The 18187-nt window shown below is 46.7% G+C and overlaps 1 protein-coding gene across 5 annotated transcripts in view; it reads left to right on the top strand.

Moving 5' to 3' along the window:
• LOC311208161 (adenylate cyclase type 10-like) overlaps positions 1-3502 on the top strand; it is a 29850-nt gene extending 26348 nt beyond the window's left edge. For all 5 annotated transcript variants that reach the window (XM_084284661.1, XM_084284658.1, XM_084284660.1 and 2 more), the window contains one exon: positions 229-3502. In XM_084284661.1, the coding sequence (XP_084140787.1) occupies positions 229-409 (181 nt within the window). In that variant the 3' untranslated portion in view covers positions 410-3502. The remainder of the gene's footprint in view (positions 1-228) is intronic.
• The last annotated feature ends 14685 nt before the right edge of the window (positions 3503-18187 follow it).

Raw genomic sequence — 18187 nt, 5'->3', positions numbered from 1 at the left:
TCCCCCCCCCCCCCATGCTGTAGTGCCAGCACACCCTCTGTAGCGGTTGGCTGCCCCTGGCAGCACTTCTTCATTTGCCCACTTCCGTGCCGGCAGCCCTTCCAGCACCAGCTCCCTTCCTCTGAGGAGGTGTACGTGTCTCAGCTGCCACCCCACTTTCCCCTGCCCAGTCTGGTTTGGTGCTCTACAGCCGCGCCTCTGGGCTCAGCAGTTTCTCTTGTGTGTCAGGAGGAAGAAGCTAGCCTGGATGCTTCAGCAGACCCGCTGCCTCTCCTTACTGGGGCACCTCTACAGCCTGGAGGGCACATCAGCAGGACGGAGGTTCTCCCGCCTGGCAGCTCGCATGAAAGCCAACGTGGACAGGAGAATGGACTCCTCTCAGGAAGAAGACTCCCACCCCGACAACTGACTTTCCATCCCTGCTTTTCTCAGTGTGTCTTAGTAAAACATCTGTTCTCTTATGGTGGTGGTTGTCAGGCCTTGCCAGGGAAGGTTCAGGTTGGAAATAAGAAGCAAGTTCTTCTCAGAAAAGGAGAGCTTGCTCCCCCAGCAAGAGACGCGGGGCACTGAAGCAGGCCCGTCAGCACAAGCTGCCTTACCAGGGAGGCGGTCTGAAGGCTCCCTCGGAACCTGTGTGGGCACCTGGAGAGAGACAGCATGGGCAGTTTGGGACGGTGGAAGCTGCCATAGTGCAGAGCGAGCAGAGGAGGGGAGGGCCACGGTGGGGGGGCGTTCCAGAGTCCCCGCAGGGTCAGGTGGGCTGCTCCGTCCCGAGGCATGCTGGGAGCTGTAGTTCTGCGGTGCCAGGCGGCCACATGGGCTCCGGGGTGCTGGCCCAGGTCCTTGCTGCGCTTGATCGTTGGGCTGCTCCTCGTTGTGAAACATGGGATTAGAAATTAGAGAGCAATGGATTAAGAATGAATATGTAGGCAACACTCCTTGCTTCATATGTGCTACTGAGATGGGGAAGATGCTAAAACTTCTCCGAATTAATATTTACAGAATCGCAGAATTTCTAGGTTGGAAGAGACCTCAAGATCATCGAGTCCAACCTCTGAGCTAACAGTAACAGTCCTCCGCTAAATCATATCCCCAAGCTCTAAGCTAGATTCCCTTTTTGAGTGGGTTTGTGAAAATTCTGCCAAAGAAGGTCAAGGACTATCAAGAGGTTTCTGTTGTGAGCACTATTTTATGGGAGCCTAGGTGGGGTGGGTATTGGAAGAGGGTGTTGACTAGGGCACTGCCTAGGGTTAGGATTAAGGTTTTGAGAGAGAAAGGTCAAACTCTCTCTAGGACTACGGTTGTGAAAGGGCTGCCAAAGGAAGTTGAGGGCTACCAAATGCTTCAGATGTGAACACTTTTTCATGGGAGCTCTTGCTAGGACGAATGTTTGACCTGGGAGCTGTCTTAGCCCTGTCCTTATGTTTGGAAAGAAAGGAAGCACAGACTCCCCTTGTGACTGAAGTTGTGAGAGTGCTGCCAAAGCAAGTGGAGGGCTACCAAAAGATTCTGTTGCGAGCAATTTTTCTTGGGAGCACTAGGTGCAATGTTTCTTGGATCTAGGCAATGTCTAGGGCTAGGGTTAGGGTTTAGAGAGAGACAGAGAAAGTCCAGACTCCCATTGTGAGCAATTTCATTAAAAGGCTGCCAAAGGAAATCAAGGGCTACTAAATAAATTGCTTCCACTGCAAGCAGCATTTCATGGAAGTGCTGTGTGTGGTGTGTGTTGGACCTGGGCACTGTCTAGAGTTAGGCTTAGGGTTTGGAGAGAGAGAAAACACAGACTCCCATTGTTAGTGTGACTGTGAAGGGACTTTCAAAGGATGTGCCTTTGGGGTTGGGGACACAGCAGCACACATCTTGTGGTTGTGAGCTGAGTGCAGACCAGAGCCAGTCCCACTATGATATGCCAGCAGGGCTCTTGGAGCCTTGGGGCACGTGGGGCCCTGCTGTATGGGCAGCACTTTGGAATCAGTCAAAGTCCACAAATTGTTTTGTTTCACAGAAAGTTCAGAGTTAGGGTTAGGATTTGGAGACAGAGAGAGTACAGACTTCCGTTGTGAGTGAGTGTGTGAAAAGGCTGCTGTGAGAAACTAAGTTGTGTTTTTGCAGTAGAGAACTAGTTTTCTGTATTCAAAGGTAGTTGTGGAGTCATAACAAGGAGAAATGCAAAGTAGGTAAGTGGACAGTAGAAGGCCCCTCACTGTTCCAGAACAAGGTAGAAGCTTGAGAAAAATAGGATGAGCAGTGTGAGAATAGTAAAACAAAGATCACAAATTCTCAAAACATAAGAAAGGAGAAATTAAAGGGTTGGAAAAAAAAAAAAAAAAAAGAAAGAAAGGAAAATTGTACATATATGCTATAGAGGAGTGTTGAGTAGATTGTGAACCTGTAGTACTCAGTCAATGAGGAAACAGGGGAGGTGATCAGGCGTCGGGTAATAGGGAATAAAAGGTTATGATTTGTTTACTAAAATGCACTCTTAATTGACAGGACTTCCGCCATTCCAATCACAAATAAAATAGCTTTGCAGAAGATCCTGTCTGAAGAAAATTAATTGAGATTTTTCTCACACTGCCAAAGGAAGTAGAGATATACCATGAGATATAAAATGGCTTCTGTTGTAAATAACTTTTTGTGGGAGACCTAGGTGGAGTGGGAGTAGGATCTGTGTCACATTGAAAGGTGCCTATCAAAGTCAAACACTTGCCTGTTTAAGAGCCCTGCCAACAACTTTCACTGAGACAGTTTCACAAAGTTGAAAACTTCTAATAAGGTGACAGATGGGACTGGACTAGATGATCTTAGAGGTGTTTTCCAACCTGGATGATTCTATGATTCTATTTTCTATATGAGATTTGGAATTGCTTTTGATAAACACCCTTTCTGCAATAGCGCTCATATCTGATAACAGTGCTAGCAAAATGCTATCTCAGGTATTCCTCTCCAAAAGATGAAGGTGCAGAGCTTACCAACAAGGCATCCCTGTCTTGGTGGAGACGAAGGAGCCCAGCCTTTCACCTACCTCTTCCAGCTTTCCAATCTCTTCTTTCTCCCCCCAGCTCTTTTATGACATTCCTCTCACTTTATCAACTAATGCTAACACCAACGCTTTTTCCTAACACTAAAACCATTTCCTTTATATCCTTACATTATCTGTTCCCTTCCCTGGAGTGATGTCTAGCATGATTTGTGTGGAGAGTCAAATAGTAAAGATATGTATGTTTAGCATGTATTTCATTAAGATTCATTTTACAAATAATCAAATGAAAGGTTTCACTCCAGGCACCATGGCCTTCAAGATTCTCTTCTGCTGCCAGATAAGGACCATCCTCATATGGCAAGACACCGTCCCTCAGTAGCCTCTCATACCAAGCCTACAGACCTCCATCCACAACATCTGTATAAGAGAGAAGTGGAAGCAGGCTGCTCAACTCCCACCTTGCCCAAGGCCAGTGCTTATCAGAGACACTAGCAAGTCTGACTATTCTCTGCATCTACCTCCCGCGATTCCTCTCTCCCACTCCTTTACCCAAACCATTCACCTGCCCCAAGGATAATTCTCCCACACTGAGGACTGGGCATCACCTGTAATACCCAAACGGGAAATACTTAAAACTGCCACACCAGTCCCTCAAATAAATAACCTCTGTTTCAACATGATGGTCATCACTTAACTTGCTCAGGTAGGCTCTGGTGCTGACATTCCACTTCATGCCCTGCTTTGCATCTTCACAGAATCACACAGAATCACAGAATTTCTAGGTTGGAAGAGACCTCAAGATCATCGAGTCCAACCTCTGACCTAACACTAACAGTTCCCACTAAACCATATCCCTAAGCTCTACATCTAAACGTCTTTTCAAGACTTCCAGGGGTGGTGACTCCACCACTTCCCTGGGCAGCCTGTTCCAATGTCTAGCAACCCTTTCAGTAAAGAAGTTCTTCCTAAGATCCAACCTAAAACTCCCCTGGTTCAACTTTAGCCCATTCCCCCTCGTCCTGTCACCAGGCACGTGGGAGAACAGACCAACCCCCACCTTGCTACAGCCTCCTTTGAGGTACCTGTAGAGAGCTTCCAAACAAGCAAAAACTATTTCCATGTAGTCACCAACTGTAGTGCCTTCTCTCCAACACTATACATTAGATCACCTTTACAGAGAACTCCACTGCATCCATTACCCTGTAGCACATGCCTCATCCCTCCACATCTGCAAAAACAATATAAAAAATCACCTGGATGCTGATCAATAGCTCAACTATTCTAGAGCTATTCTTGAATGAATAGCTCACTGGAAAAAGAGATGCAAACCTCCCTGGGCTGAAAAGTTATCCATATACCACTCATGAGTTTCAGCCTCATCAAAATTATGACTTTCTCAGGCTTTCTCAAAAACAAAACAAAACAACAACAAAACCAAGCCAAGCCAAACCAAACCAAACCAACCAATAAACCATCCAACCAAAACCAAAAGCCAAAATATAAAATTAATCAGATAACTAGATTTATAAACATTTATAAAATTTATAATCCTTTGGGTCTGGTACTAGCTTGGTATACTGCTAATTACATCATTAGCTATATCCTATTTCATAGACCTCTGTTCCTTCTCCCCTGTGTCATAGTTTAACCTGGCCAGCAGCTAAATACCACGCAGCCGTTTGCTCACCCTCCCCCCTCCCTCTCTGGGACGGGGGAGAGAAATGGAAAGTGAAGCCCGTGAGTTGAGATAAAGACAGTTTAATAAGACAGGAAAATAATAATAACAAAATAATAATAACAATAATAATAATAATGATACAATGGTGATAATAGGAAAGTAATAATAATATGTACAAACAAGTGATGCACAATGCAATTGCTCACCACCCGCTGACCGATGCCCAGCCTAACCCCGAGCAGTCCGGCCCCCTTCCCCTGGCTAGCCACCCCTATGTATTGTTTAGCCTGACATCAGATGGTATGGAATACCCCTTTGGCTAGTTTGGGTCACCTGTCCTGGGTCTGTCCCCTCCCAGCTCTTACTGCACCCCCAGCCTGCCTGTTGGCAGGACAGAGCGAAAGGCTGAGATGTCCTTGGCTTGGTATAAGCACTGCTCTGCAACAATTAAAACATCGGGGTGTTACCAGCACTCTTCTCATCCTAAGCCAAAACACAGCATTCCACCAGCTACTAGGAAGAAAATTAATTCTAACTGAAACCAGGACATCTATCCACCCCTTATTCCATACCATTTATGTCATGCTCAGGTTACACTCTTTTCCATACATTCTAATTAGTCACCTATAGTAGTCATGGTAGTGGTAACATACAGTATTATATAGTAATTAACATGGTACAATTCAGTTCATGGGCTATTCTCACCCAGTATTAAATCTCCTTGAGGTACACACCAGACCTCTCCGTTCTTTTGCATCACCCACCAAGTGTATCCAGGTCCCTGAGCGAAAACAATTCCACGAATAGGTTTGCCTTTTCCTGAGGCAGGATTAGCCCAGACTGTTTTACCCAGTATATTTCTTACACGCACTACAGGAACTTTATCCCCATCTACAGTACGTAACAGGTTTGATTGGGCAGGTCCAGCTCGGTTGGCAGATCCCCTAGTATTGACTAACCAGGTGGCCTTTGCCAAGTGCGTATCCCAATTTTTGAATGTCCCAGCGCCCATTGCTTTCAATGTAGTCTTTAACAGTCCGTTGTATTGTTCAACTTTCCCGGAGGCTGGTGCATGATAGGGGATGTGATACACCCACTCAATACCATGTTCTTTGGCCCAAGTGTCTATAAGGTTGTTTCGGAAATGAGTTCCATTGTCTGACTCTATTCTTTCTGGGGTGCCATGTCGCCATAGGACTTGCTTTTCAAGGCCCAGGATAGTGTTCCGGGCGGTGGCATGAGGCACAGGGTATGTTTCCAGCCATCCGGTGGTTGCTTCCACCATTGTAAGTACGTGGCGCTTGCCATTGCGAGTTTGAGGGAGTGTGATGTAATCAATCTGCCAGGCCTCTCCATATTTATATTTCAGCCATCGTCCTCCATACCAAAGAGGCTTTGACTGTTTGGCTTGCTTGATTGCAGCACATGTTTCACAGTCATGAATAACCTGTGCTATAGCATCCATGGTCAGGTCCACCCCTCGATCACGAGCCCATGTGTATGTTGCATCTCTACCTTGATGGCCTGAGGTGTCATGGGCCCATCGGGCTATAAATAATTCACCTTTATGCTGCCAATCCAGGTCCACCTGAGCTACTTCAATCTTAGCAGCCTGATCCACCTGCTGGTTGTTTTGATGTTCTTCAGTAGCCCGATTCTTGGGCACATGAGCATCTACGTGACGTACTTTCACAGCCAGGTTCTCTACCCAAGCAGCAATGTCTTGCCACAAAGCAGCAGCCCAGATGGGTTTGCCCCTACGCTGCCAGTTGTTTTGCTTCCATTGCTGTAACCATCCCCACAGGGCATTAGCTACCATCCATGAATCGGTGTAGAGATAGAGAACTGGCCATTTTTCTCATTCAGCAATGTCTAAAGCCAGCTGAATGGCTTTCACTTCTGCAAACTGACTCGATTCACCTTCTCCCTCAGCAGCTTCTGCAACTCGTCGCGTAGGACTCCATACAGCAGCCTTCCATCTCCGATGCTTCCCCACAATACAACAGGACCCATCAGTGAACAGGGCATATTTCTTTTCATTCTCTGGTAACTGGTTGTACAGTGGGGCTTCTTCAGCACGACCCACCTCCTCCTCTGATGATATCCCAAAGTATTTGCCTTCTGGCCAGTCCATAATCATTTCCAATATTCCTGGGTGACTGGGGTTTCCTATTCGAGCCTGCTGAGTAATCAGTGCAACCCACTTGCTCCATGTAGCATCAGTTGCATGATGCGTAGAAGAGACCCTTCCCTTGAACATCCAGCCTAGTACCGGCAATCGGGGTGCTAAGAGGAGCTGCGCTTCAGTACCGACCACCTCCGAAGCAGATCGAACTCCTTCATATGCTGCCAATATCTCCTTTTCAGTTGGAGTATAGCGGGCCTCAGATCCTCTGTATCCCCAACTCCAAAACCCCAGGGGCCGACCTCGAGTTTCCCCAGGTTCTTTCTGCCAGAGGCTCCAGGTGGGGCCGTTCTCCCCGGCTGCAGTGTAGAGCACATTCTTTACATCTGGTCCTGCTCGAACTGGCCCAAGGGCTACTGCATGGACTATTTCCTGCTTGATTTGTTCAAACGCTTGTCGTTGTTCAGGGCCCCATTCAAACTCATTCTTCTTACGGGTTACTTGGTAGAGCGGGTTTACAATCAGACTGTAATTTGGGATGTGCATTCTCCAAAACCCCACAACACCTAGGAACGTCTGTGTTTCTTTTTTGTTAGTTGGTGGAGACATAGCTGTTATTTTGTTGATCACATCCATTGGGATTTGACGACGTCCATCTTGCCATTTTATTCCTAAAAACTGGATCTCTCGTGCAGGTCCTTTGACTTTATTTTGTTTTATGGCAAAACCGGCTTTCAGAAGGATTTGGACTATTTTCTTCCCTTTCTCAAAAACTTCCTCTGCTGTGTCACCCCACACAATAATGTCATCGATGTACTGCAGGTGTTCAGGAGCTTCCCCCTGCTCTAGCGCAGACTGGATCAGCCCATGGCAAATGGTAGGGCTGTGTTTCCACCCCTGGGGCAGCCGATTCCAAGTATATTGGACTCCCCTCCAAGTGAAGACAAATTGTGGCCTGCACTCTGCTGCTAGAGGGATGGAGAAAAATGCATTAGCGATATCAATTGTGGCGTACCACTTGGCTGCCTTCGATTCAAGTTCATACTGAAGTTCCAGCATGTCCGGCACTGCAGCACTCAGTGGTGGCGTCACTTCGTTCAGGCCACGATAGTCCACTGTTAGTCTCCACTCGCCATTAGACTTTCGCACTGGCCATATGGGACTATTGAAAGGTGAATGAGTCTTGCTGATCACTCCTTGGCTCTCCAATTGATGAATTAGCTTATGGATGGGAATCAGGGAGTCCCGGTTAGTGCGATATTGCCGCTGGTGCACAGTTGTGGTAGCGATTGGCACTTGCTGTTCTTCGACCCTCAGCAACCCCACAACAGAGGGGTCCTCTGAGAGACCAGGCAAGGTAGATAATTGTTTAATGCCCTCTGTCTCTAAGGCAGCTATACCAAAAGCCCACCGGAACCCTTTTGGGTCCTTGCAATATCCTCTTCTAAGATAATCTATGCCAAGGATACATGGAGCATCCGGGCCAGTCACAATGCGGTGCTTTTCCCACTCATTCCCAGTCAGACTCACTTCAGCCTCCAATACAGTCAACTGCTGAGATCCCCCTGTCACTCCACAAATATAGATGGGCTCTGGTCCTTTATATCTCGATGGCATTATAGTACATTGTGCACCGGTGTCTACTAAAGCCTTATACTTCTGTGCGTCTGACGTGCCAGGCCATCGAATCCACACAGTCCAATAAACTAGATTGTCCCTTTCCTCCCCCTGGCTGGAGGCAGGGCCCCCCTAATCCTGGTCAGAATCTTCTTCATTTCTGTGTTTGAAGGACTGTCTGCTGGAAGTTGGAGCAGCAAACTTTTCAGAGAATCCCTTTTTCTTGATTGTTTTCTTTTGCAACTCACGTACCCATGCCTCTAGGGTCGCAGTAGATTTTCCATCCCATTTTCTCATGTCCTCTCCATGGTCTCGTAAGTAAAACCACAGGGTGGCACGGGGTGAGTACCCACCATATCGTCTTCCTTGTGTGGATGAACGCCTACCCCTGATAGCTGAGACACTGCTTTGTACAGGTGCGGAGGAGAATAATCTCTCTTCAAGTTGGTGAACCTTTTCAGAAAGTTTCTCCCAAGTGTTCTCTTTTGGTCGGTGGACACTGGTTGGTTCAGGTGGGGAGGATGATAGATTCTCTTCAAGTTGGTGAACCTTTTAAGAAAGTTTCTCCACAGCTGAGATGCAGGCCTGTAAGGAAGAGGAGAGACTTCCTTCGTACTGCTGGAGTTGTTTAGCCGCTTCATCCACTGTGGGTTCCTCATCCTCTTTCCAGGCCATTATTGCCAATGAGCTGGCATATGATGATGGTGCACTCCGTACAAACTTCCGCCACATGGGTCATGTACACCTGACTTCATCTGGATCTTTGGATGTTTGTCTGAGGTCTGGATCCTCATAAATCACTTCCCGTATGGCTAATTCCCTCAGGTATTGGATTCCCTTCTCCATAGTGGTCCGCTTGCCTGGTAGACATAGAAGTTCTTCCTTGAAGGGATACCTTTCCCTCACAGCTGAGAGGAGACGCCTCCAGAGGCTGTGAGATTGTGCTCCATCTGCAATTGCTTTGTCAATGCCTGCGTCTCTAGCAAGGGATCCCAGTCGCTTGGCTTCCCTGCCGTCTAATTCCACACAATTGGCTCCAGAGTCCCAGCATCGGAGCAGCCAGGTGACAAGCTGCTCACCTATACAGCAACCAAAATCTTTTCACACATCTCATAACTCACGCTCGTTTAGGCTTCGGGTAGTTACTGTTGATTTTTCGGCATCCTCATCTTCCTCTTCCTGAACCCTTGATGGCCCAGCGTCGTCGTCGTCTCCGTTGTCTCTATACCTAGATTTGGCAGAAGACTTTCTGCGTTCTAAATGACCTGAATCTCTATACCATTTTTTCACCTTCTCTACAGGGGCAGCTTGCACTGCTACAGCTCGTTTCTCTGACCTTGTTACAGGGTCTGCCACAGAGGTTGGAATACCCTCTGCAGGGTCAACTTGCACTGCTACAGCTCGTTTCTCTGACCTTGTTACAGGGTCTGCCACAGGGGTTGGAATACCCTCTGCAGGGTCTGTCACTAAGTTGATAGCAGTATCAATGGCAGCTCGATAGGCATGAGCCAGGCCCCAGCATGTTACAATGATTTGTGTTACTTTGGAACTGCCAGAATCATGACACCTTTTTCTCAAGCATTCTGCCAGTTTTTGAGGATTTTGCAGTTGTTCAGGGGTGAATTTCCAAAACACTGGGGGTGCCAACTGCTCTAGATGCCTGCCCATATCCTCCCATACTCCCTGCCACCCACAACTATACTGCCTCCAGGCAGATCTCCGGATGAGCTTCCTAAGTAGTTGTTTAACTTTAAGCAGAACCTGAAGTGCATTCAGGAGGCAGAACAACAAGACTATGCTGGTCTGAGTATCCCAAGGATATTCAATATCTTGGAGAGCTATTGTAGCAAGCTCGGAGGGTAAGAGGGTGGTGAAGGAGGAAGGCATAGTGATCCAGGAGGATACAGGGGTGGTGAAGGAGAAAGGGAGAGTAATCAAGTAAGAAAAAATATCTTCCCCTTTCCCCTCCCCAGATTGACTCCCTAATGGAAAAAAACAATAGGTATAATTGCTAATAGTTTCCAAGATACAGTTTCCAAAATACAGAGTCGACGATGTTACTGAGTACAAATACCAAGTTAGAGTCATGACCAGATATCTCATCGTCTCATAAGCCATTGCTACAACACTCAGTACCATAATGATCTGAAACCAGGGCCCGGAGAGGATAAACAACATGACAGAGAGCAAATACGGAAAATAATGTACTATAATACTCAATTTGGAAAACAGGCGCAGCAGAGTTGAGATTAAAGCAATCAGCATTATGACAAGTGACTATTAAGCAGGTCTAATACATACACCAATTTTAGTTTAACACACTCTGGTCAGATCTGCCGTTATCTCAACCTTTCGAGCCCCACGTTGGGCGCCAAAAAGACTGTCGTGGTTTAACCTGGCCAGCAGCTAAACACCACGCAGCCGTTCGCTCACCCTCCCCCCTCCCTCTCTGGGACGGGGGAGAGAAATGGAAAGTGAAGCCCGTGAGTTGAGATAAAGACAGTTTAATAAGACAGGAAAATAATAATAACAAAATAATAATAACAATAATAATAATAATGATACAATGGTGATAATAGGAAAGTAATAATAGTATGTACAAACAAGTGATGCACAATGCAATTGCTCACCACCCGCTGACCGATGCCCAGCCTAACCCCGAGCAGTCCGGCCCCCTTCCCCTGGCTAGCCACCCCTATATATTGTTTAGCATGACATCAGATGGTATGGAATACCCCTTTGGCTAGTTTGGGTCACCTGTCCTGGGTCTGTCCCCTCCCAGCTCTCACTGCACCCCCAGCCTGCCTGTTGGCAGGACAGAGCGAAAGGCTGAGATGTCCTTGGCTTGGTATAAGCACTGCTCTGCAACAATTAAAACATCGGGGTGTTATCAGCACTCTTCTCATCCTAAGCCAAAACACAGCATTCCACCAGCTACTAGGAAGAAAATTAATTCTGTTCTAACTGAAACCAGGACACCCTGCCAGGAAGACTGTTTTCTAAAGTGCAGTGAGTAGGATTCTGATATATAAAAAATGAATATGTTATAAATGAAGTGCAAAGGGATGATGAAAGCTAAGTAATGTGAAAAGCAGACCGATTAGCCTGAAAAGAATTTGAAATCACTAGCAGTGAAAATCAGGGCAACAATTTTAACATAAGTGGCTGCATACTCTTTGCTTTTAACCTAGAGAAATGCTCTGAATTCTAATTAACTGGAGAAAAGCAATCCTGTAGTCATGCACCTTCATGAACATCATATTGAGTATGGAAATGAAACTGAGGTGAATATTGTAAAAGTTCACATGAAATGTGTTCATTAGTCCATAAATCACCCACCTTGACAAATATAGAAGAAGCATGAGATGTAATTTAATATTGTCTTAGTTCTCAAGAGAAATAAGTTACATGACTACTGAGTGACATATTAACTGTTAACATGAAATACGAAATGAAGGGACCATAATTTGATGGCCTGTTATATTCACAGAGAGGTAGATATTAGTGCTATGGACTTCCGGGTGCTTGTAACATCATATGTAAGCCCACAATGACTACCTGTGTGACGGTTTGGAGGGTAAGAGCCATGCTGCCAGGCTGTTGTATATGGGGCCCTAAGGTTGCTTGCGGAGGGCAGAGGCAGCCTTGCTGCACCAGCTGCTCCTGCCTCCTTGGAAGGGCTGTGGAGCTCACTGTGGCCTGGGGGGACAGTGGGAGCCGTGGGGCTCCCGTGGCAAGGGAGGAGCGCAGCAGGTCTCTTCTGCTGCCCACTGTGATGAGGGAGGCCCCAGCGGACTGCAGGCTGGCAGACGTGCCTCCAGGCAACAGGAAGGGCTGGAAGGACTTTGCAGGGAATTACAGGCCCGTCAGCCTGATGTCAGTATCAGGGCAGGTTACAGAGCTGTGTTTGGGATTTAGTATGAGACTAACATTGGTATCACCCTGATGTTTTAATTGTTGCAGAGCAGTTCTTACACTAAGCCAAGGACTTCTCAGGTTCTTGCGCCGTCCTGCCAGCAGGCAGGCTGGGGTGAAGAAGAAGCTGGGAGGGGACAAACCCAGGACAGCTGACCCAAATTGGCCAAAGGGTTAATCCATACCATATGGCGTCATGCTGAACAATTATATGGGGGGCTGGACGGGGTGGGGGGTCTGGCTGCTTAGGGATAGCCTGGGCATCAGTCAGCAGGTGCATTGTACATCACTTGTTTGTACACAGTATTATTAGTTTTTCCTTTCCTTTCCTTTCCTTTCCTTTCCTTTCCTTTCCTTTCCTTTCCTTTCCTTTCCTTTCCTTTCCTTTCCTTTCCTTTCCTTTCCTTTCCTTTCCTTTCCTTTCCTTTCCTTTCCTTTCCTTTCCTTTCCTTTCCTTTCCTTTCCTTTCCTTTCCTTTCCTTTCCTTTCCTTTCCTTTCCTTTCCTTTCCTTTCCTTTCCTTTCCTCTCTTTTCCCCTTTCTATTCCCTGTATCTTGCAGTTCACTCTCATTCCTTGTCAAGTTAGAACAGTTGGACCTTGGTGCTAATGACCTGGAATTACTGGTAGGTGAGGGATGGTGGGGAGGGAATATGGGTGGTTGGTAGGGGTAGCATCTGTACCTTTTTGGAAGTGTTTCTTGTTTTGTTTTGTTTTGTTTTGTTTTGTTTTGTTTTGTCTGAAATGCAAAGAAGTAGACCCTCAGGTTGTTTGGGAAGATTCTGATCTGCCCAGGATGGCCTAGTCATTGTTCCCAGTGTAATGTTTTCTTTGCGTGTTGGCCCTGTTTCACTTTCTACTACCCTTATACACACCTTGCTCTGCTTTTTTCCAAGCCCCTTTGCTCTGAGGCATTCTTTGTTGCTATCTAGCTGCCTAAAGATCTTTCCTTTCCAATGAAATTCTTGTCTGGTACTTTATTTCTCTGCTGTGTTTCACTGCCACCAGCTGTCGTTTTTCACTTCTGCTGGGCTGACTTTCTGCATTTCCCTTCGTAATTTATTTTCTCCTTTAGAAAGTACAGGACCATTCCATGTTGTTCCTGACAGTGATGTCAGCCTAGCATGTGGTGTGTGCCCTCTGGATCAGGGTGCCTCCATGGAGGGCTCTAAACCCAAGCCTAAACCTAAGTACGCTGAGAGCCAGTGCATAATCTTGAATTACAGCTCGTCTTGACACTGGGGGAAATCCAGTGATATTTAACTTTGCAGTTGTGGATCAAGTTGTTACTGAATCCTGTTCTTAATGTTCTGAAATGCTTTTTGGCAGAAAGCCAACTAAAATGGGAGACAGAAGAGATTTTGCAGCTTCCTATGCACAAAGCTGCAGCCTGCTTGTGAGAACAGTTGGCTGATGCTTGAACAGCACTCGAGTGGTGCTTTAACTCCTAAACCAAACACTCATCAGTGTGTGTTGTGTTTACAGGTAACAAAAGGAGCAATACTATGAACACGTCTACCATTGCTGATAGTGCTGCTATATCATGTTGGGATTGTCAGTGTTAACCAAAAGCTTTTATTCATGTCTGGGAGGAGGGGGAGAAAGACACATTTCTACTGTGGGTCCAGCATTTCCAAAACCTTGCTACTGGACAGTCCTTCCTGTTGTCTTCCATGTTTCCTGTTGGGAGCTTCTGCAGCCAGTATGCTAACCCAGACACTTCCAAACATATTTGCTGCAGTATTGTGGCACACCAAAATGTTAGTTTCATAAACCATTTGATGAATGGTTGTAGGAGGTGTGAAAGCAGTAACATCGAGTTTTGCCATGTTTGCCCTATGTTTGCCATGGCAACACAACCCCATGGTTACCATGGCATCAGAACCCCATGGTTGCCATGGCAACAGAACCCCATGGTTACCATGGCAACAGAACTCCATGGTTGCCATGGCAACACAAATACATGGTTGCCATGGCAAAAAAAAAACACATGGTTGCCATGGCAACAGAACCCCATGGTTACGATGGACACAACCCTATGGTTACCACGGCAAGACAACCCCATGGTTGCCATGGCAACAATCCTACACTTCCTATAGTAACATGGCCTTGTGTTCCCTATGGCACTACGGTGTCACCACCCAATTGCAACACCCCATGGTTGCCATGGCAACAAAACCCCATGGTTTCCATGGCAACACTACCCCATGGTTACCATAGCAACACAACCCCATAGTTACCATGGCAACAAAACCAGATGGTTGCCATGGCAACACAACCGTATTTTTACCATGGCAACACAACCCCATGGTTGCCATGGCAACACCCCATGGTGTCCCTTGCTACACAACACCATGGTTGCCATGGAAACACAAACCCATGGTTGCCATGGCAACAGAACCCCATAGTTACCATAGCAATACAACCCCATGGTTGCCATGGCAACACAACCCCATGATTACCATAGCAACACAACCCCATGGGTACATGGCAACACAACCCCATGGTTACCATGGCAACACAAGCCTATGGTTGCTATCGCAACACAACCACGTCGTTGCCATGGCAACACAACCCCATGGTTGCCATGGCAATACAACCCCATGGTTGCCATGGCAACGGAACTCCATGGTTGCCGTGGCAACAGAAACCCATAGTTGCCATGGGAACACAACTCCATGGTTACAATGGCAACACAACACCATGGTTGCCTTGGCAACAAAACCCCATGGTTGCCATGGCAACAGGACCCCATGGTTACCGTGGCAACAATCTTACACTTTCTATACTAACAATGCCTTGTGTTGCCTATGGCACTACAGTGTCACCACCCAATGGCAACACCCCATGTTTGCCATGGCAACACAACCCCATGGTTGCCATGGCAACACAACACCATGGTTAGCATGGCAAAACAACCCCATTGTTACCTTGACAACACAACACCATCGTTGCCATAGCAACACAACCCCATGGTTACCATGGCAATACAACTTTATGGTTGCCATGGCAACAGAACCCCATGGTTGCCACAGCAACAATCTTGCACTTCCTATAGTAACATGGCCTTGTGTTGCCTATGGCACTATAGTGTCACCACCCAATGACAACACCCCATGTTTGCCATGGCAGCACAACCCCATTGTTTCCATGGCAACACAACACCATGGTTACCATGGCAACACAAGCCCATGGTTGCCATGCCAACACAACTCCATGGTTACCATGGAAACACAACGCCATGGTTGCCATGGTAACACAAGCCCATGGTTGCCATAGCAACACAAAAACATGGATACCATGGCAACAGAACCCCATGGTTGCCATGGCAACAATCCTACACTTCCTGTAGTAATATGGTCCTGTGTTGCCTATGGCACTATGGTGTCACCACCCCATGAAACACCCCATGGTTGCCATGGCAGCACAACCCCATTGTTTCCATGGCAACACAACACCATGGTTACCATGGCAACACAAGCCCATGGTTGCCATGCCAACACAACTCCATGGTTACCATGGAAACACAACCCCATGGTTGCCATGGCAACACAACCGCATGGTTACCATGGGAACACAACCCCATGGTTGCCATGGCAACAGAACCCCATGGTTACCATGGCAACACAACCCCATGGTTGCCATGGCAACAAAAATACATGGTTGCCATGGCAACACAAAAACATGGTTACCATGGCAGCAGAACCCCATGGTTGCCATGGAAACACAAACCAATAATTGCCATGGCAACACAAAAACCCATGGTTGCCATGGCAACAGAACTCCATGGTTGCCATGGCAACACAACCCTATGGTTAAAATGGCAACACAAAACCATGGTTACCATTGCCACACAACCCCATGGTTACCATGGCAACACAAACATATGGTTACCATAGCAACACAACCCCATGGTTGCCACGGCAAGAGATCCCCATGGTTGCCATGGCAACAATCTTACACTTCCTCTAGTAACATGGCCTTGTTTTGCCTATGGCACTAAGGTGCAACCACCCCATGGCAACACCCCATGGTCGCCATGGCAACACAACCACATGGCTACCATGGAAACACAACCCCATGGTTGCGATGGCAACAATCTTACACTTCCTATAGTAACATGGCCTTGTGTTGCCTATGGCACTACCGTGTCACCACCATATAGCACAACCCCATGATTCCCATTGCAAAACAACCCCATGGTTGCCATGGCAACACAACCCCATTGTTACCATGGCAACAAAACCCCATGGTTGCCATGGCAACACATCCCCATGGTTGCCATGGCAACAATCCTATACTTCCTATAGTAACATGGCCTTGTGTTGCCTATGGCACTAAGGTGTCACCACACCAGGGTAACACACCATTGTTGCCATGGCAACACAACCACATAGTTACCATGGCAACACAACCCCATGGCTAATATGGAAACAGGACCCCATGGTTGCCATGGCAACACAAAACTGTGGTTTCCATGGCAACAGAACTCCATGGTTGGCATGGCAACAATCTTACACTTCCTATAGTTACATGGCCTTGTGTTTCCTATGGCAGTACCGTGTCACCACCCCATGGCAACATCCCGTGATTTTTGTCCACATTTTGGATAACAATTGCACCTGCACAAAATTATATATTGAGAAACACTTATGATATGCTTACCCGCCTGGGACGTGCTGTCCTTTGGAGAGTGATTCTTCAGATGGAGACTAGGGGAGGAAGGAATGAGATGCTAGAAAAACTCCACCCACACAACAGAAAATATATTTGGGCCTTTTGATAGGACTGAAATAGCAGACTGTGATTTTCAAATGGTAATCCTGTAGATACAGTAACTCAGGGAAGTTTCAAAAGATAATTACGGAGGCATTTCTCGACTTAAATGTGGATGTGGGAGAACGAGAAATGTTGTTTTTGGTAAACGCCTCTGCTTTTAGCCTGGCTGAATATTTAATATACTGTTACTCCAGCACATCACTGTATTTAACCATCAAAAAGCTTTCAATTTCACTGGGAAAATGTAACTCACTCTTGGCTTGCATTTCTCAATTTTCTCATTCCACATGAGGCCGGGTTGCTACTTAACTAAATAAACAGAAACTAACCCAGGGCCTGGCCACTTCAGCTAATACAAGTTCACGTTTCAGCAGGCAGGGCTGTTCACTGACTAGTCTCTTTTTAGTTTCACTAGGAATGTTGCTGCATTCATTTGCATGTGGCAAACATTTTGTGCTTGTTTCCAGGACTGGGGTGGCAAAGTTAAAGGAAAAGCAGAGTAGAAAGCGATTTGCTTTCTGTGCAGTTCCTGGAGGAATTAACGTTTCTTTCTTATGTTCACCTCATGTGCTGCTCTGCCTGTCCCCCCACCGTTGTCTGTGCAGCTGTGATACCCTTTGCCCTTTACATTATTGGAAGCACTCTGGCACATGGAAAAGTCTAAACCAGGCAAAGACTCAGTTAACTGCATGACTAATTAAGTACATATGTATTTACTTTGTGCATTCACTGCTGAAGCTAGGTCGGCATTCTCGTGTTACCTGTTCATTGAAACTAAAGCACACTGCATGCTGAAGCTAAAGAAGAGGTGGAGCACTTTCCTACTGAGTTTTCTTCTTCACTGCTTCCCTCAGAAAACAAAGGCTGTGCCACTGTAAGATGCACATGTGGTTCTTACACAGGAAGATGCTTCAGATAGGTAGGGGACAAGCCATGTGAACCATGCTGATATGCATGCCCTCCGTTTGAATCAGTGAGAAACTCATTACATCTTTGAAAAGCTATGTTTGCTGTAGTGAAACCTGGGCCAGCAATGCTCTGGCTACACGAAAGTCCCACTGAAATCCAGGGGAGTCACAAAAGTGTCAGGAA

The sequence above is a fragment of the Netta rufina genome (genome assembly GCF_964035555.1).
Source record: "Netta rufina genome assembly, chromosome: 3".
In the NCBI taxonomy this organism is placed as follows: Eukaryota; Metazoa; Chordata; class Aves; order Anseriformes; family Anatidae; genus Netta; species Netta rufina.
This window is presented reverse-complemented; position numbering and strand designations above follow the sequence as displayed.